Source organism: Patagioenas fasciata, chromosome 6, assembly GCF_037038585.1.
Source record: "Patagioenas fasciata isolate bPatFas1 chromosome 6, bPatFas1.hap1, whole genome shotgun sequence".
Classification (NCBI taxonomy): domain Eukaryota; kingdom Metazoa; phylum Chordata; class Aves; order Columbiformes; family Columbidae; genus Patagioenas; species Patagioenas fasciata.
This window is the reverse complement of record NC_092525.1, coordinates 26,938,733-26,961,052: the sequence shown is the minus strand read 5'-3', so window position 1 is coordinate 26,961,052 and position 22,320 is coordinate 26,938,733. Positions and strand designations below refer to the sequence as shown.

Below are 22,320 nucleotides of genomic sequence, written 5' to 3'. Positions count from 1 at the left end.
AGCAACAGGAGAGGAGAACTTCTGTTATTTTGCTGCTTATTTTAAAGTTGAAGGCAAAAGATGGTCTTCTCAGAAAACACAAAAGCAATTAATGGCTTACGACTGTGTTTTTTTACTGACTGCTAAATGGAAACACAGAACATGTATTTTAGAGCTCATGGTAAGTGGTTTCCTGTGTCAAACTGGATTGAGCAATAAATATATCCTGGCTGGAAATTCTTGAAACTTTCCTCGCAGCTTTCAAGTTGTGAAAACTTTGAAGTCATGACACATGTAGAGGTGGATGTAATCACGTAAATTCTGAGAGTACTCCAAGAACTATAACTTAAAAGTGTAGCATTAAAAGAAACTTCTGTTGGAGCAATGCTTAAATGGTTGCTTCTGCATCTCCTGCTTTCCTTTTCCCCCACCACCATCTACTTCTTTTGTTAATGATGTGTGCAATTTTTGAAGGATGTAAGGCAGGTGACTTATTGTTGACTTTTAATAGCAAATTAATTGCAGCTGGCATGTCTGTGATGGGTAGTGATGTCAAACATATAACAACCCAATAACTATGATGCATATGCAACAGTGAAAGCATGCTTTTCTGTACGGATTTGGTATCTACAACATTCTAAAAAATTACATGTAGAAAGGATGTGGAACACATTTTACAGTTTTTCTTCTGTTCCCTAGGTGAGGGATCTTTTTTGTTTTGCTATGCATGCGTGTACTATAGTGAACTAAAATAATGTCCAAACATATTATAGTAGTCATATTTATTAAGTGTTCTATTCTGATAGTGCTTCTTATATATCAAAATACTGTGAAAAATCTCCTACGTTCACAGATTTCCTATTTGATGTTAATAACTTTGTTCTATTGGAGTCTGTTAGTTGTGAAACACTATGTGCATAAATAATTGTGAGTGAGTGGAAGCATGATCTTGAATTTCCTTTCTTTGGGAACCACGGTAGATCATTTGGCAGAAGTGTGATCTTTGTTGCTAAATAGATTGTTCTTTGTACCAATTGGTGCTTCTTCATGATGTTTGGTTTACTTTCTGAAACAAATAATAAAACTCAATAAATATAATCAAATAGTGTACTATTGGTAGAAGCATTCATTCAAATATAGAAGAATGACTTTTTGTTTTAAGTGCTGGAGGTGAAATGAGATGTTAATTATTTAGCAACTTAATATTCTCCAGTATGTGTAAAGAGCTCCCTGTGCACCAAAACATAACTCACACTGGACATAAGCATAATAAAAAATTTTTGCTTTGTGTCCCCAGGTTCCTTAAGAAGCAGCAACTAGAAATGATTTTTTATTAAAAGTTTTGTACTTATTGAAAACCTAATCTTAACTTGCTGGTAGACAAAATGCCTATTTACACAGTTCCTGCAACAAGTTCTTCTGAAGCAAAATGTGCTACCACTTTGCAGAAGACTTCTTCACAGAATACCTTGTCTAGGCAACAATTGAAATCACAGGTATCAGGAGAAGAAAAGGATAGTCTGCTTTCAAATTCACAGAATAAGACTGAGGAAATAAATAGGACTTATGTGATTTCAGCCTGTAAAAAAGTGAGTGACCCATCAGCTACATTTAAACTTGAAAGCAGATTAACACTTCATAGAAGACCTGGAACAGGAGAAAAATCAGTGGCCAGTAGTGAACAAGTGCATACAAACACAACACAGGGCGTGGAAAATACACAAATGGGCAAAAAACTTGCTCTGCAGAGACGTGTAAGGACTGGCTCCATAGAGAATAGTAAAATCAATCAGAATACTGTGCCTGGAAAAGAAAATGATGACTCTGCTGCACAAAGACATTACAAGATTGCACTTCTGCCAAGTATTAATGATACTCATGATAATAAACTAAGCTTTAAGTCGGCTGAGGGTCAGTCAAGTACAAAGTTGCAGTGTAACCTGAGCAGCAAGGATTCCTTTGGCTTTGCTGATGGTCTGTGTGAAAATGATAGATGCACGCGTTTAAAATATAGGACAAGTGCTGCTGACACAAGATTGCAAAATGAAGTTCCTAAGTCAGAAAAATTAGTTGCCTCCAAAGATATTAATAGGATATCAGGAGAACAACTGAATGAAAAAGGTCGTATAAATAATCCAGCTGGAAAACAAAGGTCGCAACACTTCATGATAAAACAAAACAGTTTGGAAAGACCAAGGACACCAATAAAAGGTTCAACAGAAAGGTTTCAGCTTACACCAAAGAACAGTATTTCTCAGGATCAGCCATCTCTGTCTACTTCAAATAAACTAATTACTCATCTTCAAATTCTTGCTGAAAAGAAAACCAGTGTCTCCAGCTCTCTTTCTGTGCCTACAAGTTCAAAACAAAGAGAGAACAGAGAAACTCTGGCTGAGAGCAATAGCACTGAGAAAGATGTTTTCAAAGTGGAAAACAGCAAAGTGACTGTAGCTGTGCGTGTACGGCCTTTCAGTAACAGGTTTGTATCCTGGGCTTATTTCTGATGCTGATAGTGGCTTTTATAATATATGTTGATTCCTGCTCTGTATTTTTTCAATTGTTTAATCATTGACCCAATAAGGATATAATACGTACTTTGAAATCAGCTGATATTTCATGCAACAGTAAGACAAAGTGAAAATTCTTGATAAAATCTTTATAGGCCTTTGGCGCTTTTTTTTACATATGCATTAGCTGAAGTATTTTGAGCTTGAATACTTTGTATGTTCATTATGCTTTTTTTATAAAGATTACTGAACTTTTCATTTTCCATAGGCAATGGATTGAAAAGACTAACTTAAAGCCATGTAGTTTATGCTTTTTTTGTTTCTATTCAGAGAGAAAGATGAAAACTCGCTCCTTGTAATCTCCATGAGTGGTTCAGAGACAACGGTACGAAATCCAGCCACCAACCAAGTTTACAACTTCAATTACGACTTCTCTTTCTGGTCTTTTGACAAGTGTCATCCTAACTTTGCAAGTCAAGCGATGATTTATAAAAGTTTAGCAGTGCCACTCCTAGAAAGAGCTCTTGAGGGATATAACACTTGTCTTTTTGCTTATGGGCAGACTGGTTCTGGAAAATCATACACGTAAGTTCTAATAATAGTTATTAAAATTCTGTAAGAGCCAATTGTTATGCAATGTAAAGTCGTGAAAAGAGATTATATGGAATAGATTTCATAGTTATTGAATTGTGTTAAAATGTTTTCACATATTTAAAACAAATTCAAAATAATAAAACCATATCTATAATAATTGAGACAAAGTTAGCTGTAGAACACTTTTATGTATCTATGTCTAGTGAAGAAAATGAAAGCTCTTTCCAGATTGATTTCTGTTCCTTATTACATCTGTAACTTAGAAGCATATGGCATTTCAACTTCCGAGCTACACAATTAATATTAACACTAGCTACAGAAGGTTGCAAAACTGAACTAGCAGGTTTTTAACTACAGGATGATGGGATTCGATGAAGAACGAGGAATAATTCCAAGACTTTGTGAAGATCTTTTTACTCGAATAGCACAAATGGACAAGCAACAGGTAGGGTGCTTATGCCATTGATCTTACACTGAATTATGAGGAAACTGATGCATTTCAGTATTTTGCTACCTGTTGCATTCTTTCATTTTATACCTTAGTGGTGAGTAATTTATTAATGTCTGTATTCTTTTGCTGATTCAGATCTTATTTCTGTTAGTACTTCTGATTAACAGGGTTCCTTAAATAGTCAAAATCAACATTATTTTGCTTCCTTAATGACAATAATGTAAAAAAGAAATATGGCCCTGATATTTTTGATGTGTCACAAGAGCAGGATTCTTTCCTCTATAGAGCATGTCTTACAAGATAAGATTTATATAAGGTAAGGTAAAAAGAAATCCTAGTGGGTACCATAGTTTTAGTGGAGGCATGTTAAATTAGAACTCAAAAGTATGAATTTATCTTTAAACATTGTCACATATCAAAGTGAAATGCATCTTAGTATTCTAATTTTAGTATTCTAGCTCAGTATTCTTGCTGAAATTTAAAAAAAAAATTTTTAAGACTTCAAAATTTTTGTTGTAAATAAGATTTTGTTTTCTTCTCTGTTTGGGAAACAGATCTTTATTCCTAAATAACTGTGTGTGAAAGAGTGGTCTTCTGAGAGGGGGTGGGAATGTTTTGTCTGATCACAATGTTTTTTGATTTGAATTCCTGTCTTACACCTATGGTATGTGGATTTAAAAATAACAAAGTAGTAATCCTTTCCAGAGTGCTTTAATGAAGGGTTACATTCTGTTTCTGCCCCAATTAATTGGTGTAGTAATGGTAAATTTAGAGATTCATAACTGGAGACACAATTAACTTAAATTCTTAAAAATATGAACTACTCATTTCGTGTCTTAAGAAGAAAAAACCCAAACTGAGTCTTTCTTGGATAAGGAATATCTGATGCAAAACATGCTGTTGACAGAGGCTGTTCTTTGCATTCTTTGTATGTTTGTCTGTGTCTGTAAGAACAGGTCAGTAGAGCTTAACATTCAGTTAAACTTATGCAGGCAAACTTCTCTGTTTTCAACTATTCCAAATTTCTTTATTGCTTTCTGCTTGAATTCTGGACTCTAAATCCTGATAACAGTGAACATGTAATATTCTCATCCTACTGTAGATTTGATAGACATGGAGAAATCTAAGAAGGTTATTTATTACTCAGTTTGGCTAGAGAATATAATTGCTAAAAATGCAGTGCTGCTAGGTATGTTTGTTATTCCTTTGTTTGTGCATTGTGAATAGGTGATTCAGTTGCTGCAGATTGTCTCTAGTCTTGTATTTCTGACTTCAGGTTTTTTCTTCAATCTTATTTGTCTCTTAAATAGAATTCTGTTTTATTTAAAAGAAAAGGCGGGGGGGGGGGGGGAGGGCAGGAAGAGGAAAAAATAAAAGATGACCTGGATGCCTTCAGAGGAAGTAGATGTGTTTTCGTTTAAGTTTGTTGGGGTTTTTTTTTTGTTTGTTTTTTAAATGGCTGTAGTCAGACTCAAGGTTTATCTTTCCATTAGGTTATTCTGTTCCACGTCAGGATGTTGACAACATCAATCCATGCTTTCTCTGTTACATGTATCATGTTGTAGAAGTGCAGTCCCTAAGGGAAATGACACTACTGCAGGTGCAAACAAAACTGTGCTTTCATGTACTAAAAAAGCAACACTGAATCTTCTGAGGTGGATGTATATACATTTTTTTAAGCTTAATAGCTATCTTCTGGGAATGGCTGTGGATGGAATTCAAATAAATTGTATTCTTGGCAACAGTAGGTCCCTGATTTAGGATATCGTTTCCCTTGGAAAGTCCTTTCAGTACAAATGCTTGTAACATTGAATAGCAGGATCTGTTAATCTAGGTTAATTTTTGAAACAAAGGATGATATTTTGTGGACTATATTAATAACTCTCTTATTAATTTTATTAGATTTTGTATCATCTTGAAATGAGCTTTTTCGAAGTATACAATGAGAAAATTCATGACTTACTAGTCTTTAAAGCTGAAAGTGGACAGAAGAAACAACCAGTAAGTTGCTCGCAGAAAAAAGTATATGCATAATCTAAAAGTAGTGGCATCTATTCTCTACACAAAAATGCACAAATGACAAGTGACCATTGTTTTGTTATCTAAATACTTTAGATTGTTGTGAATAATGGGATTCAATTAATAAATCTTAGTATATAACTGCAAGTAAAATGCTTGGCACTTAAGAAATGCTAAGCAAAACAAATTCTTGCTGGAATAGAAACAAAAAAAATTCAGCAGAATGTCTCAAAATTGTTGTTAGCATCTTTCCTTATCTGCAAAATGAAGATGATCTTATCAGCCTTTATAAAAAGTCTCTTAGACTAGTATTTATCTAAATGTCCAGGTTGCATTAAGACTATTCTGTGCAATATAATTTGAGTTATAATCTTGTAATTAAGAAACAGCCATTCACTTTCTGAAAACATCTATGTAGTGTTGTCTGCTGGGATACCTTTGCCACTGACCCAATGCATCTAATTGCAGTCCAAAGTACATGAAAAAATGTTAATATTTGCAAAGGGAGAATTTTTCTCTACTTTGTTTCCTCTGTATATTTATAGTGCCCAGCTACAGAAAACTACTATCATGTAAGAGCTGTCTTGGTTTTGTTAAAAACAAGACCAGTTCTCTTTTTTAGTGATTTTTCTTTCAGCTAAGTTCTTCTAGGCCTTAAACTGTAACAGAGCTTAGCACCAAGATGTGGATAGTATCTTTCAGATTCTTGGCCCTGGATAATTTACTGCTTAGAACCATGGGGCTGCCAGGAAGTTCTTCCCCCTCTCCCCCTCCTCCTCTTCCCCCTCTCCCCCTCCTCCTCTTCCCCCTCTCCCCCTCCTCCTCTTCCCCCTCTCCCCCTGGTCTCCTCCTCCTTTCCCTCTCCTCTCGTCTTATTCTTTTATGATAAAGAAGGTATACTGCATTCAACTTGCTGTTGAAATAAGTCCTTTATCCTAAACTTGGGACTTACGTGGACTAGTCATATAAAAACTATACTGCCTTGTTTATAGTAGCAGTGATTTCATCTGAATTTTGGCAGTGATTTTGAGCCAAGCTATTTAACTTGGAAACTTGATAGATATATATCACAGAAAATTGGGTTTTGGAGAAATTCAGTTGTAAGTATTTTCCTGAAAATATTGTTCTAGTTGATTCATGCTAAGTTTTGTTGATGATAAATGTCATGCTAGGGATGTAGATAGGCTTTCTCTTAATTTTAAGATATTCCTGATTGTGAGGTCTAACTACTGCACTCCTAATAATTTTTCTTTTAAAATTATTCTCACTAGCTTCGTGTAAGAGAACATCCAGTGTTGGGACCATATGTGGAAGGCCTGACAGTGTAAGTCTTAACTGTTTTCATTTTGATAGGTCTTGTGTAATCCTGAAAGTGTGTGCTAATTATTACCTTGAGGCTCTGTGAAAACTTGTATGCTCACCAGTAAATTAGGCAAGATCTTAGTATCCTGTAGTTTTTACAAAAATGCATACCCATGTCTAGCTTGACTTGGCATGTTTCCTTTAGTGTATTACTTTAGTGAAATAGATGTGTGGAATTCTCAAGACTGGAGCTTTCATGTTATATTTGCTTTGTGTCTGTAACTGGGGAAATGTGTCAAAACTCAGACAGCACTGAAAAATGTAGAAAGAAAACAGCCTGAACACAAACTTTTCTTTTTCCCCTACTTTAGGAATGTTGTCAGTTCTTACTCCGATATCCAGGTAAGAGTTATTTGGTTACCAAAAGGGAATAAAAATATTTATACTTGCTCCTTCCTTCACTGCTGAAAACTAAATTTCAGAGATGGGAAGAAAATGCTTTACAGACTGCCTAGTAGTCTATATTTTGTAAAAGGATAATGAAGAGCAGTCCTGTAGAATGGAGCTAAGTGCATACATACAGGCAAGCTTCACTCTCTTCACATGGTTATCTCTTAAACTTAATTCTTCCCTTATATAGTTATCTTTTCTGTTAATAACTTTATTTGCGAACATTGTAAGCTGCAGTTAACTATCCAAAGTAGGTTTTGGTTTTACATCCTGACTTCTATCTCTTACAGAGTTGGCTTGAACTAGGAAATAAGCAGAGAGCAACAGCTGCTACAGTAATGAATGACAAGAGTTCTAGATCTCATTCTGTCTTCACCCTTGTCATGACACAAACCAAGGTATTTTGTATCTGTTCAAATTGGGTAGTAAAAAGTCATCTTATATGCTGACTAGGAAATTGTTGTGAGAATATACTTGAAAATGCAAAACTTGTTTTATTTTACATGTTTTGAGTAGATTCTGATGATATATTTATAGCAGCAATATTAGATGTATCTAGACTGGCATATCTAGGAGTGTAGTTCCAAGGTTCTTAGAGTTGTGAGATGTAACTGGAATACAATTTGAGGCCATACCTAATTTCCCACTGGTGCCAATACATATTAGCTTTGAAGAAGGTTAGGCCATGCAAGGTGGATAGCTGTGCCAAATTTCTACAGGTGGTGAGCTGAGACAATGGCACAAGATGCAGTTTCTACTCAGTTTCAACACAGTTCACTGTGTAAAGTTACCTTGCTTCAGGATACCTCTCTTACCCATGTGCATCCAGGATATAGGGACTGCAACTCTTCATCTGATTTACAGATGCGTAAGAGACAAAACCTGACTTAGTGAGATGAGGCTGAAGTCAGAAGTGAAATAGGTAGAGCTCCTCATAACTCTACAGATTGCCAGTTTTCTCCGTTCACAAATAGCTTGTTGGGTTGGGCTTTTTGTTCTTGGTAGCTTTAATTTTTTGACCCAATTTGCTAATCCTTCCTTCTTCCCCTCTAGATTTTGTGCCTCCCTCCCCCGCCTCCCCCCCCATCAGAACTAGTCCAGAGACTTTTCTGCTGGCTACTTAGCTGATCTTCATTGGATGAAGTCAGTAACAGTTTATTGTTTTCTGTTGGTATTGAATAGCTGCAACAGTCAAGCTTCAGACCCAAACCTGTACTTGGCTAATCTGTTGTTTGTGCATTTTATGCTTATACAGTTATTCAACTACAAACAGTTGATACTATGGTTGAATGTCTGAAGTTAGTCTCCTTCAAGGGATGTACACGAAGGTATCCTGTCAAAAGTAAACGGAAGTGTCAATTTTTTATGGATTTAAAGTGAACAGCTTGTCCTCAGGGTTTTTGTTTTGGTTCGAATGCAAACTTCTCCCTTTTTTCCCAGGTAGAATTTGTGGATGAAGAACGTGATCACAGGCTTAGCAGTCACATAAATCTGATTGATCTAGCTGGCAGTGAATGCTGCTCAAGAGCTCAGACCACTGGAGAAAGGCTGAAGGTAAACCAAGACTGGAAAAGGATTGACTGCAAAGCATCCTCACCTCCAAGGACTGCAGTTATGCTTATAAATATTGCACAGCATTTTGCTGGTGAGGGTGATGGCCCTAAGAAGCTGGGCTGAGCACACAGTATGGCAGGCCAGATCTTGCTTAGGACAGTGCTCCCTGTGCTATTATACGCCTACTGATCCTTTAGAAAGAATGAGAAAAAACTGTCCACGTGGCTTCCCAAATAATGAATTGGATATTGCATGGAGCTGGGGGTTGCCACTTCTTTGGGGATTTTTAAGTAAACAGAGTTTCTAGTAAGAGACTTTCTTTCAAGCTGCCATCTTAAGTTTGATGATTTGTCACAGTGCTTATTTTAAAGTCGGGGTCTCTGTTCTTTCCAAATGAAGATCTTCTAGGCTATTCTTGCATCTTATTGCTGTTTTTTCAATCAGCAGTGACATCTAATATGCTACAGCTGTACCATATGTTGAATAAGCACAGTTAAATCACTGTAACATCATACAAGAAAACACAACCATGTTATAATTACTTTATTTTTGCTTTGTGTAGGAGGGTGTGAGTATCAATAAATCGTTGTTAACACTTGGAAAGGTTATTTCTGCACTCTCCAAACAATCTCAAAATGGAAAGAAAACTTTCATTCCTTACCGGGAATCTGTCCTTACTTGGTATGTATGCTTCAGAATTTTTTTTATGTAGAAGTAAAGGCTTTCTCAGATCGTGGATTCTTCTATTCAGGAGACGTCACATCACATCCCTTTCCTCCCTGTCACCTTCCCTCCCTCTCTCTCAAATAAATTGTGGAGGGAAGAAATTAGCCTGTTGCATCACGTAAAGACGAATAAGCAGGGCCTTGGTTTGTGTTTCAAGTATCTAACAATCACTCTCAAATAAGTAGCAAGACCTTAGGTATTTTGTAATCTGTCCAGTTTAAGAAGTTTCATTTTTATTTCAATGTTGGGGCCTGAGGATTGACTTCTACTCTCCTGTCAAATGAAGGTTGTTAAAGGAAAGTCTGGGTGGAAATTCACAAACTGCTATGATTGCCACAATAAGTCCAGCTGCTAGCAGCACAGAAGAAACACTCAGCACTCTTCGCTATGCAAAACAGGCTCGTTCAATTATCAACATTGCTAAAGTAAATGAAGATGTGAATGCCAAACTAATCAGAGGTGAGGTTGACATCTGCAGTCTTTGAGGGTCTTTCATTTGCATGTATTTAACTTTTTGCTGCATAGGAGTTGTTACTATGAATAATCTATTGTGTTGACTGGGCTACTAGTCAAACAGGCTAATGCAACCTAGGGTATCTTCCTTTGAATATTATTATTCTTTGTCAGCTGTTTTTTGTTCATTTTGTTTGTGGGGTTGGTTTGTTTGTTTTTTGACTAAGTTCAGGTGGTATCTTAGGCTATACCTGAGAACCTAGAATTAGAAAAGGTATCTCATTTTTAATTAAATAATAGGATTAATTTTTTACTCTTGTACTAAAATGTCTAAACCATATTTTGTCTTTGTTTTTTGTGTGTGCTGTGTGTCTGGTTTGTTTAATTTAGAATTGAAAGCTGAAATTGAAAAACTGAAGGCAGCCCAGAGAAGTGCTCTGAACACCGATCCTGAAAAATACAGACGTTATTTGCAGGAAATAACGTCTCTAAGGATAAAATTGCACCGGCAGGAGAGGGACATGGCAGAGATGCAAAGGTTGGGCAGTTGTCTTACATGAAAATAGAAATGGTGAAATTTATATGCTGTATTTTTTTTTCTAATACGTTGTTTTATTTTCCCTTAAATATATTAAGGGCCTGGAAAGAAAAATTTGAACAAGCCGAAAAAAGGAAATTAGAAGATATAAAAGAATTGCAGGTACATTTACTTTCTTCACTTTGCTTTCTGTAGGAGATAGTACAGAAAATATAACATGAACAAACCTTGCGGAAGAATTGGAATAGTTGTAAGATCTGGTTTCCTTAATGCTATTCTTCTAACTGACTACTGTGATGGCTTAGAAAAAATTGATATAGATATTTGAAGGCACAAAACAAATTGTTTATTATTCAGAGCTCTCTTTTATCTAGAAAGCAGGAATTGCATTCAAAATGGATAATCATTTACCAAACCTTGTCAATCTTAATGAAGATCCTCAGCTTTCTGAGGTGCTGTTGTATATGATCAAAGAAGGAGAAACTACAGTTGGAAGGTATACACCAAATGCGAAACATGATATCCAGCTTTCCGGAGTGCTAATTGCTGATGACCATTGGTATGTAGTATTCTTTTTATACTTGAAGTGAGAGCAGGAAATAAATAAAAAAGGCATAAATTTTAGTCTATTAAGTAACATAACTAGCAGTTAACAGGAGCTACTGATACCGCAAATGTTTCTTGTTTTTAGTGTTGTAAAAAATATTGATGGCAAAGTGAGTATTATTCCACTGAGAGAAGCAAAGACATATGTAAATGGGAAATGCATTTTAGACCCAACAGTTCTGCATCATGTAAGTAATTGATTTGGTAAGAGTTATGTGTGCATGCATGGATTTCTTAGCTCTGTTAATATTACAACTTCAGACTGCAGGTTCTTTTTAGAAGGCTCTCAAAACTGTAGAGATTTTTCTCTTCCTCTTTGTTTCTAGCCCCACACGTTATGTTTTAAGTACTGTAAATTTGCTTATAAACCTAGAAGTTACAGGAGAAATTTTTTTTTTTTTTTCCTGTTTCCCAATAGGGTGATAGAGTGATCCTTGGGGGAGATCATTATTTCAGGTTTAACCATCCAGTAGAAGTTCAGAAAGTTAAAGGGCCATCCTGTGGGAGAACGTTTTTGCCTGATGATCCAAAAGATTTTGAATTCGCAAAGAATGAACTGATTATTGCACAAAGAACACAGTAAGTATTGTATCTTCTTGTTCTAAAGATGAATTCAGTTTTTAATGCAGCTGTGTGATAAGTTTAAGAAATAAGAAACTTAAGATTATTATTTTTTTCACAATAAGGGAAAAGTTGCAAAATAGCAAGGTTTCCATTTATAATGGAAATGGAAGTCCCAGACTTAAGGGAAATGAGTGTGTACTTCTAAGAGGTGATCACCACAATCTAGTCCTGTTATCAAGAATGTAGACCACTATTAAATGCTGAGCTCCAGAGGTTCTCAAAGTAGTGTGCATCTTCTGTTACATTTTTCTCCAAGCACATAATGAGTCTGAAATTGACTTTTGATGTTTCAGAGAGATTTAAATCCTGAAATGCAAATGCCTTAGGAAAATAAGGACCCAAAGTTGCAATCTTGGTCTTCTGTGATGAAGAATTTGAGACACAGTGAAGTGGTTTATATACTTGCTTTGTTCCAGGGAGGTATTAAACTGCAAGACTCATTGACTTAAAGTTTGCTTTTCTGCATCTTCATGTGATTTAGAGTTTCACAAAATTAAGAACTGTAATAGAAAGGTGCATAATAAAATAAATATGGAAATCAAGTAGATTTTTAAATTCTGGAATGTCTTCCATCTTTACCAGTGTCTACATTTTCCCTATGAAATCAAAAATATCTAGATAAAGCATAAAAGTATTTAAAAAACCAGAACAAAACAAAAAAACCCAAACCCAACCACAACTCACTTTTACTGTTGAAATTGGAGGCTCCTGTCATGGTAGAAGAAAATATTATAACCTCTATACACCCTATAAGAGATTCAAGCCAGCATTCTAAATTTATGATACTTCTGCTTGTAGGCTTGAATCAGAAATCAAAGAGGCACGACTTAAAGCCAAGGAAGAAATGATGCAAAGTGTCCAAATTGCAAAAGAGATGGTTCAGCAAGAACTGACCTCACAAAAAGAAGCTTATGAAAGCAAAATAAAATCACTGGAAGCGGAGGTGGTAAGTTGCCATTGCATCCAACATATTAATAAAATACAAAATACGGTATGGGGTTTCTAGTTGTTTGTCATTTAACTTTTTGGTGGTGGGATTTTTTTTTTTTTGGTCTTGTATATTGTAACAGTATCTTAGGGAATGCTAAGCCTCCTTCTTTAAAAAAAAAAAAAAAAAATCAGCCTTATCTACTTTAACTTCTTCTGTTAGTATCACCTTCAGAATTTCTCTAAGGATTTTTTTTGTAGAATTAGCCAGGAACTTAAGTGTTAAACTAGTGTGAATTTGATGAGGGTGTGACTTGTATGTGAAGAAAAATCCCTACTAAATCTAACTTACTCTATAAGGCTTCTAAAATACTACAGTATTTTAGTTACTATGACTTCTTTTTCGTCCAAGTTTGCAAGCTGCTTTGTTGTTAGTCTTTTAAATACTTGTATGATATATATGTCTGCACAGAATAGTACACCATGGTAAAAGAATAATAATGATGGAGTATCTTATTTCTTAAATGTGCTGTATGTGCTGTAGAAGACATAATGTGATGCTTGTGAACTGGTATATAAGTTTTCATTGCTGACCCTGGGCTGACTTGCCCACAGGGGCTGCATGCTTTAAATGTATCACAGTATCACAGTATGTTTGGGATTGGAAGGGACCTCAAAAGATCATCTAGTCCAATCCCCCTGCTGGAGCAGGAACACCTAGGTGAGGTCGCACAGGAACATGTCCAGGCAGGTTTTGAATGTCTCCAGAGTAGGAGACTCCACAACCTCCCTGGGCAGCCTGTTCCAGTGCTCTGTCATTCTCACTGAGAAGAAGTTTTTTCTCAAATTTAAGTGGAACCTCTTGTGTTCCAGCTTGATCCCATTACACCTTGTCCTATCATTGTTTGCCACTGAGAAGAGCCTGGCTCCATCCTCATGACACTCACCCTTTATATATTTATAAACATTAATAAGGTCACCCCCCAGTCTCCTCTTCTCCAAACTAAAGAGACTCAGCTCCCTCAGCCTTTCTTCATAAGGGAAGTGCTCCACTCCCTTAATCGTCTTTGTTGCCCTACGCTGGACCCTCTCCAGCGGTTCCCTGTCCTTCTTGAACTGAGGGGCCCAGAACTGGACACTATTCTAGATGGGGTCTCACCAGGGCGGAGTAGAGGGGAAGGAGGACCTCTCTCGATCTACTAACCACCCCCCTTGTAATACACCCGAGGATGCCATTGGCCTTCCTGGCCACAAGGGCACAGTGCTGGCTCATGGTCATCCTGTTGTCCACCAGGACCCCCAGGTCCCTTTCCCCTACACTGCTCTCTAATATGTACTTTCCCAACCTATACTGGAACGTGGGGTTGTTCCTGCCCAGATGCAGGACTCTACACTTTCCCTTGTTAAATTTCATCAGGTTATTGCCACCCAACTCTCCAGCCTGTCCAGGTCCCGCTGGATGGCAGCACAGCCTTCTGGTGTGTCAGCCACTCCTCCCAGCTTAGTGTCATCAGCAAACTTGCTGATAGTACACTCAATTCCCTCGTCCAAATCGTTAATGAATATATTGAATAATATTGGCCCCAGTACTGACCCCTGAGGCACTCCACTAGATACTGGCCTCCAACTGGACTCCGCACCATTGACCACCACTCTCTGGCTTCTCTCTTTAAGCCAGTTTGCAACCCACCTCACTACTCTATTGTCTAGACCACACCTCCTCAACTTAGCTGTGAGGATGCTGTGGGAGACTGTGTCAAAGGCTTTACTGAAGTCAGGGTAGACCACATCCACCGCTCTGCCATCATCCATCCATCTTGTTACATTCTCATAAAAGGCTATGAGGTTGGTCAAGCATGACCTACCCTTGGTAAAGCCATGCTGACTGCCCCTAATAACCCTCTTATCCTTGATATGCCTTGAGATGGCACCAAGGATAAGCTGTTCCGTTACTTTCCCAGAGACAGAGGTGAGGCTGACCGGTCTATAATTACCCGGGTGCTCCTTCTTGCCCTTTTTGAAGACTGGAGTGACATTTGCTTTCCTCCAATCCTCGGGCACCTCTCCCATTTCCCAAGACTTGACGAAGATGATGGAAAGTGGTCTAGCAATGACTTCAGCCAGCTCCCTCAGCACCCACGGATGCATCCCATCTGGACCAATGGATTTATGGATGTCCAGACTATTTAATTGCTCCCTAACCCAGTCCTCATCGACTAAAGCAAACTCCTCCATTGACCTGGCTTCATCCGGGGTCTCAGGGGTACAGGGCTCCCCAGGACAGCCTCCAGCAGAGTAGACAGAGACAAAGAAGGCATTCAGCAATTCTGCCTTCTCTGTGTCTTCCGCCACCAGGGCACCGACCCCATTCATCAGTGGGCCTATATTGCCTCTGGTTTTAGTTTTATCTGCTGTGTATTTGAAAAAGTTCTTTTTGCTGTCCTTGACCCCTCTCGCCAGCTGTAATTCTAAGGAGGCCTTGGCTATCCTAGCTGCCTTCCTACAATCCTCTAACAGCAGCCTTATATTCCTCCCAAGTGGCCAGTCCCTGCTTCCATGACCTGTAAACTCTCCTCTTCTGCTTGAGCATACCCAACAGATCCCCATTTAACCACACAGGCCTCCTGGCTCCCTTCCTTGACTTCCTACATGTGGGGATGCTCTGATCCTGAGCATGGAAGAAGCAATCTCTGAATGCAATCCAGCTATCTTGGGCCCCTCTTCCTTTAAGCAGTCTTGCCCATGGGATTTCCCCTAGCAATTGCTTGAAAAGGCCAAAGTTAGCCATGCTAAAGTCCAGGTTTGCAATTCTACTTGCTATTCTGTTCCTGCCACACAAGATACTGAACTCCACCATCTCGTGGTCACTGCAACCTAGGCAGCCCTCAACCTTTACTGCTTCGACCAGATTCTCCTTGTTAGTGAGGATGAGATCCAGCAGCGCACCCCTCCTAGTCGGCTCCTCCACCATCTGCATGAGGAAGTTATCATCAGTGCACTGGAGGAACCTCCTGCACTGTGGCTGGCTGGCTGAATGGTCCTTCCAGCAAACATTAGGGAAGTTAAAATCACTCACAACAGCCAGGGCCTGTGACTGTGAGGCCACCTCTCAGCTGCCCATAGAAGGCCTCATCGAATTCCTCAGCCTGATCTGGTGGCCTGTAATAGACACCTACAACCGTATCACCCCTGCCAGCTTGTCTCTTGATCCTGACCCATACACTCTCAACGCACTCCTCATCCTCTCGTGGGCAGAATTTAGTACATTGTAGTTGCTCTCTCACATAGAGAGGCAACTCCACCACCACACCTGGCTGGCCTGTCTTTCCTGAAAAGGGCATAGCCATCCATGACCACATTCCAGTCATGTGAACTGTCCCACCACGTTTCTGTAATTGCCGCCAGATCATAATCTCTCGACCAAACATAGGATTCTAACTCCTCCTGCTTATTCCCCATGCTGCGTGCATTGGTGTACAGGCATTTCAGGGAACGAGAAGAGCACACCAATTTCTCCCTAGGGGCACAGGAGGCCACCCGGTCCTCATCAGTTTTAGAATGCTGCCCCACTGGGACAAGCCCAGCTACCACCCCATCCCCCTTTGAGCCTAGTTTAAAGCTCTCCAAATGAGCCCAGCTAATTCCTGCCCCAGCATCCTTTTGCCCCTGCGAGATAAACGTTTCCCGCGTAACACTGTCCGGACTGGAGTCTTATAAAACCAGCCATCATCAAAAAATCCAAAGCCCTGCCTGTAGCACCAGTCTTGGAGCCAACCACTTAGACACTGAATTTTCCTATTCCATCCCACATCGTCACTTGAAGATGGAAGGAGGGAAGAGAAGATCACTTGAGCCCCTGAGTCTTTCACCATCCTTCCCAAGACCTTGAAATCATTCTTCATTCCCCTCAGACTACGGGAAGCAGCTTCCTCCCCATTTGTCTGGAAGACCAACAGCGGGTAGTAGTCTGTCGGGTGCACCAGTCTGGGGAGCTCTCTAGCAATATCCTTGATCCGGGCTCCAAGTAGACTACAAACTTCCCTAAGATGAGGGTCAACTCAGCATATTGGGCCATCTGTTCCTTTCAGAAGGGAATTTCCTATTACAATCACCCTTCTTTCTTTCTTATCAGAGGCAGTCTTAAGTTGTGTAGTCAACCGCCTCTTCCTATGTGATCTTGTAGGCAGGCTTGGCACCACCTCCTCACCTACCTCTTCTTCAAGATCCAGGGCCTCAAACCTATTGCGGAGGAGCACCTGGGAAGGCAACGCAGGCAGGGAGGTGGGCTGCCCGTGATGCCAAACTGGAATACGCTTCCAACCCTCGTCATCTTTTAGGTCCCCTACCTCTGCGACAAGGGTGGGGCTGTCTCAGGACCTCCGCCTCTGTCCGAGAGGGCAGGGGGTCCATCTCCTTTTGGGGAGTACCTCCCTGGGGCCTTTCCGACTGGCACGTCAGGCTGTTACTCCACCAGCTGATCTCCCTTTTGCACTCCCTGATGGACCTCAGCGTCTCAACCTTCTTAAGTTTCACAATCATGTCGAGCAGAAGTATTGAAGTGAAAATAAATCTTAATATCTAGAGATGGATTAGAAATGCTGTATAAGTGGTTTTCCTCTTCTCATCTGTCCTTTTTTATATTAGAGAGAAGAATCTCGTAAGAAGCAAATCCAAGAACTGAATAATCAAAAAGCTGCAACTAAAATACAGGAGCTTGAGAAGGCAAAGCAAAATCTTGAGCTGGAGCTACACTTCAATAAAAAGCGTTTAGAAATGGAGACCTTAGCTACCAAGCAGGTAACTTAGAAAAAAAAACAAAAGGCAGCTTTTTAGGTGATAAACTGTTGTTTGTTTTTTGTGGGTGTGTTTTGTTAAATCATTAGAAGTGAAATGTTTCTTCTTTTGCATAAGATCATGTAAAATAAATAGATGTTTTCTTTACACCATGAATATGATTTGTATTAAATTTGGGAATAAACTAATGCTGACCTTGTTTCTTACGTAATGGAGACTGTTTTGATCATGTACCAGACCTTAGTGACCATTGCCTGTGTCAAATTTATCATACCAGTCATCACTTGCATTAATGCTTGATTTTGGCTGGTGTTCATATATATCTGAGTGGTGCAACAAATATGACTTTTTTTTTTAAAGTTGTTGTTTTTTAATTCCAGTGTGTGTGTGGTTTTTTAAGCATATCAATATCTAAGCAAAACCAGAAAACTGAGAATTTGAAGATGAAGGGTTTCATATTGGTATGGCAGATGTCCAATACAAATTTCATTCTGTTCTGAGAGTCTGTGATGACATCAACAACAAAAAATTGCTTAAATAAACAGTATTAAAAGTTGTGGGTTTTTGGTTTTTGGTCTTTTGTTTTTTTTTTCTTCCTCCAGGCTCTAGAAGATCACACTATTCGTCATGCAAGGATACTTGAAGCTCTGGAAGCTGAGAAGCAGAAGATTGTTGAAGAAATACAAACCCTTCAGAAGAATCGTGGAAGTGGGAATGCAACTGTGACTAGTATGTGTATATGTCATGTTGCAAGGTCAATGTTGACTTCTCTTTTGCTTCACAAGCTTGGAGTTAGTGGATATGGATCCAGAAGTATTTTTGTCGTCTAATACTTCTCTAATGACCCTGAACAAAAAGAACCTTTAGGCTGTTATGATCCTTTCCATTCATAAGCCATATATACCAGACAGTGATAAAAGCTCTGTTATAATCATGCTCAGGGTTGTTAGGTGGATGTACATGTAGTCTGGATTTACCCGATTACTTATTATTTCTTCCCCCAGCTGGTTGAACTGATTAGGTATTAACTCATTGTGGAAACTGGAGTAACAGAACTGATTTCTGTTCAGATTCCTATCTCAGATTAGTCTAATGTATGGTATTTGGTGTTATGCCTCTATTTCTGAAATACCCTTTACCTGGCTTTTTTGTAAAGCATTGTTGGCTAAATTCCATTCAAGTTGTTTGGTTGTGTGGGTGGTGGTGGTGGTGGTTGTTTTTGTTTGTTTTGTTTGGGGGTTTGTTTGTTTTGTTTTTTCTTTTTACCCTGAATTTGTTGCATCACGTTGTTTGATTTACTTAATCATTATGTGCTATATTCTTTATTAGTTCCACTTAACTGGAATTCTCTGAAGTTATCTGTGATGATTAAAGAGGCCAACACCATCAGTAAACAATTAGGAAAAAACACTGTTTTCTACAGGCGAGTATCTGAGTTAGTTAATTATATCCCTCAACAAGAAGTCTGCCACTAGAATTCTTTAGCATATATTTGGTCCTGAGTTTCTTCAGAGCCAGGAGTTCGTATGCTAGTTTCTACTTCTGTCTTTGAGTGCAGGGAGTAATTTTTTCATTTACATAAATATAATTTTAGTAGCTACACTAATGTATCTTTTGTGAGATATGTGATATCTCAAGCAATTTCTGTGTTTGTAATCAAATTTTATTCTCTGTATAATGCTATCTACAAGCACTTTGCTAATTTTTGCAATATGAACAATATTTTCTGTCTTTGTATTTTTTCTTTAAACTTTTTCAAATTCTTAGGAACGACAAAATTGATGATAAAACAGGAACAGTGTCTTCTGTTCAGGTGCAGGTTCGTAACATCAAACTGGGAATAACAACTTTCTGGAGCCTGGAGAAATTTGAATGCAAACTAGCAGCAATGAAAGAACTCTATGAGGTCAGTAACAACTGAAGAATAATCACTAAAAATCAGCAATATTTTGTCAAAGATAAGATTCTGATAATCATAAGGGAGGAAAATCTTGGGGTTTTTTTTTTGTTTATGTCATCTTAAACACCAAAGCACATGATAATTTTTTAGTAAACACACATACACTTATTTGTCCACCACACTGAAAGAGGGCAGCAGAACTCAATGACTTTATTCAGGTCATTTTCTGTGTAGAGTGTGAAGTAGTAAAACAAGGATCGCTTTGTGGTTCTTCTGGCTGTTCACTCGTTTATCTGTTCTGGAGGAAAACTTGACTTTTTAAAGGTATCACTTGAATTTAGTTCTGGTAAGTTAATTTCCTACTGGTTGCTTTTGTCTGTATGTGCTTTAGGTTCTTCAATGGGAATTTTTTAAAGGCATTTTGCATTACCTTTTTTTTTTTTTTAATAAACTGACAGTTAATGTACACATTAATCCCTTTTTCTAATTCCATCGTCTTTAATCAGACAAACTGGGTTGTGATTTGCTTTTTTTTTCTTTTCACATCTCTAAATGTGCAGTACCATATTTTGGCTCGAAAATACCATACTATCTTTTGTATTGAAGAGGAGGATGTAAAATACAATAAAGGAAGAAGTGGGAACAGTGCCTACATTTGATTCCATATCCACAAAAAAAACTTAGAATCATCAACTAAAATCTTTGTATTACGTAAAGGCAGATCGTTCCAAATTATTGAATACAGAAAAGCTTACAGTATTGGCTCTTATTTGCTGAGAGGATGGTATTATTTTAGTCTCCTGAAGAAAGAGATGTTGTAAGAAATAAGTTTGACTCCAATTGCTTTTTTTTTTTTTTTGCTTTAGATGTGAAGGCTCAAGAGGCCTAAGAACTCCTTAAAAAAAACCAAAAAACAACAACAAAAAACCCCTATCAGATCTGGTGGTCTTTAAAATTACTTTTTTTTTTATTTTATTTTTTTTGGTACCATAGTGATCCTGTAGTTTATGCTATACTAGTTTGGAGGTTTTTTTATTAATACGCAAAAGAAAAATATATACTGAAGACCAGGTTTTGGATTAAGAGAACAGCTTGTTTTATATTGTTCTGTGCTCAAATTTGTGGTTCTCCTGATTATATAACTTCTTTTCATTCCAAAATCTGTTTTATGTTCAGCCTGGAGCACTACTGAAAAATGGGTAGAAATTACTCCAAATAATATATAAATAAATATTTGGATGCTTACTATTTTTAAACGCAAATCACATTCTGGCATAAATAGCATACCTGAATTTTGTGGAGCAAGAAATCTCAACTGTTGGAGCACTTGAAGGTGCGTGTCAAAAGCACTAAGGCTTTTTACACTTCAGAATGCTCTTTTTTTGGTACATTAAAAACAATTGTGTCTAATTAAAGACTTATGTTTTACTTGAAAGAATAACTTATTCATATATGAGTAGATATCTGAAATAAAAATATTTCGATATTTTGTCCAAAAAGGAAAAAAGCCATCAAAGAAAAGCCAGAAAAAATGAGGAAACACTCCTTTATGACATAACCCTGTAATATCAAAGAATTTCCAGTGCTAGAATAATATTGCCATATTTATTACTAAAAACTGTTTGGATCATGGCAATTTCAGAGACTGGATTATATTTCTGTTGGAAAACTTGCTAAAACTTACAGAAATCCAGGTATAAAAAATAAATAAAAATTGTAGTTCATATGCCCGGATTTTTAATAAATCTGGCATATGGAGTGAGCTGTGAAAAATTTTCATACTTGGTGTTCCCTTATCTCATGCTGGGTAGCCAGGTGTCTTCACTGAATGTCTATCATGTTTTAGTTTGTTTTCAAACACCTGCACCTCAAGTTATCTGGAAGTCAGTTATCTTGTAGATTACACATATCCAAACTAAAGAAAACAAAAATTAAAACTACTGTTCTACTGTTAGTAGAACATGTTGTCTTCATCCATATGTTGTATGCTTTATTATTGCTTTCTGGTTAACCCTCCTTCTCCCCCATGTGTTCTTTATTTTATTTTCTTTTTTTCTTTTCAGAGTAACGACAGCAGTAAAAGTGCTGATGTGTTTTATGACCCTGCTGATGAGTGGGAACCTGACCTTTCAGGTGCCTCAGTTTCCCATCTTTCCAGAAGAAGGTGATACTAATTTGTAGTTCCTTCATCTATGCTTAAAACAACTAAAAAAATAATTTGTGTAATGATCTAAACATGCTTCTGTACCACTAATGTAGTCTTTTATTTATTAATTCTTCTTTTACCTTATTATAATGTCCAACTTAAAAATTAAATGAAAAGTTATGTATACATTTGTAAGTGGGGTGGAAAGTTTAATCCAAATATGTTGCCTTATTGTGCTTTACTGGCTTCACTTTTGAAGTGTTAATATGTAACACGTTGATAATAAAAATTACATGCCCACTAAAGCAGTTCACCAGATTAAACAGCAATGTTCCTGAGGTCAGGCATAGTATATATGCAATGTATGTCAGATCAGTGCCAGCGTGTTTTATGTGTGACTATTGACAACTAGATGGAGGTAATTAAAGGCTGTTTCAAATGATTTCAGAATGCCATCTCAGAAATTCCATATCCACAAAAAAAGCTTAGAATAATCAGCTAAAATCTTTGTATTACGTAAAGGCAGATGATTTGTCTGTAGCACAGGACTCTGGATTAACCTGCAGAGGACCCACAGGTTAAGGTTATTGATGCCCATTAGTAACACAAGCTGTTGTGACAAGGCCCTGGGATAAACTGGGAAGTCAAATATGGAGGTCCAGGTCAATGGCATTACACGGCCAGGCACAGGTGTTGTTTCTAATTAAAAGTAGATGTTGTTTTTGTTTGCCTGATGTCTGTTAATGTTCA

General features: G+C 37.8%; 1 protein-coding gene across 8 annotated transcripts in view; it reads left to right on the top strand.

Annotated features, from left to right (window-relative positions):
• Positions 1-22,320, top strand: part of KIF14 (kinesin family member 14) — a 38,911-nt gene that overhangs the window by 1,974 nt on the left and 14,617 nt on the right. For 7 of the 8 annotated variants that reach the window (XR_011739770.1, XR_010651659.2, XR_011739768.1 and 4 more), the window contains exons 2-22: positions 1,277-2,458; positions 2,817-3,071; positions 3,438-3,525; positions 5,434-5,532; positions 6,822-6,874; positions 7,224-7,254; positions 7,593-7,700; positions 8,743-8,856; positions 9,419-9,537; positions 9,869-10,041; positions 10,426-10,573; positions 10,672-10,735; positions 10,948-11,132; positions 11,265-11,367; positions 11,598-11,758; positions 12,602-12,749; positions 17,375-17,527; positions 18,127-18,253; positions 18,854-18,947; positions 19,292-19,430; positions 21,488-21,588. Coding sequence is in view for 4 of the 8 variants with exons in the window: in XM_065842044.2 (XP_065698116.2) it covers positions 1,365-2,458; positions 2,817-3,071; positions 3,438-3,525; positions 5,434-5,532; positions 6,822-6,874; positions 7,224-7,254; positions 7,593-7,700; positions 8,743-8,856; positions 9,419-9,537; positions 9,869-10,041; positions 10,426-10,573; positions 10,672-10,735; positions 10,948-11,132; positions 11,265-11,367; positions 11,598-11,758; positions 12,602-12,749; positions 17,375-17,527; positions 18,127-18,253; positions 18,854-18,947; positions 19,292-19,430; positions 21,488-21,588 (3,557 nt within the window). In the remaining 4 variants the exon portion in view is untranslated. The remainder of the gene's footprint in view (positions 1-1,276; positions 2,459-2,816; positions 3,072-3,437; positions 3,526-5,433; positions 5,533-6,821; positions 6,875-7,223; positions 7,255-7,592; positions 7,701-8,742; positions 8,857-9,418; positions 9,538-9,868; positions 10,042-10,425; positions 10,574-10,671; positions 10,736-10,947; positions 11,133-11,264; positions 11,368-11,597; positions 11,759-12,601; positions 12,750-17,374; positions 17,528-18,126; positions 18,254-18,853; positions 18,948-19,291; positions 19,431-21,487; positions 21,589-22,320) is intronic. The other variant, XM_071810326.1, reaches the window with a different exon arrangement.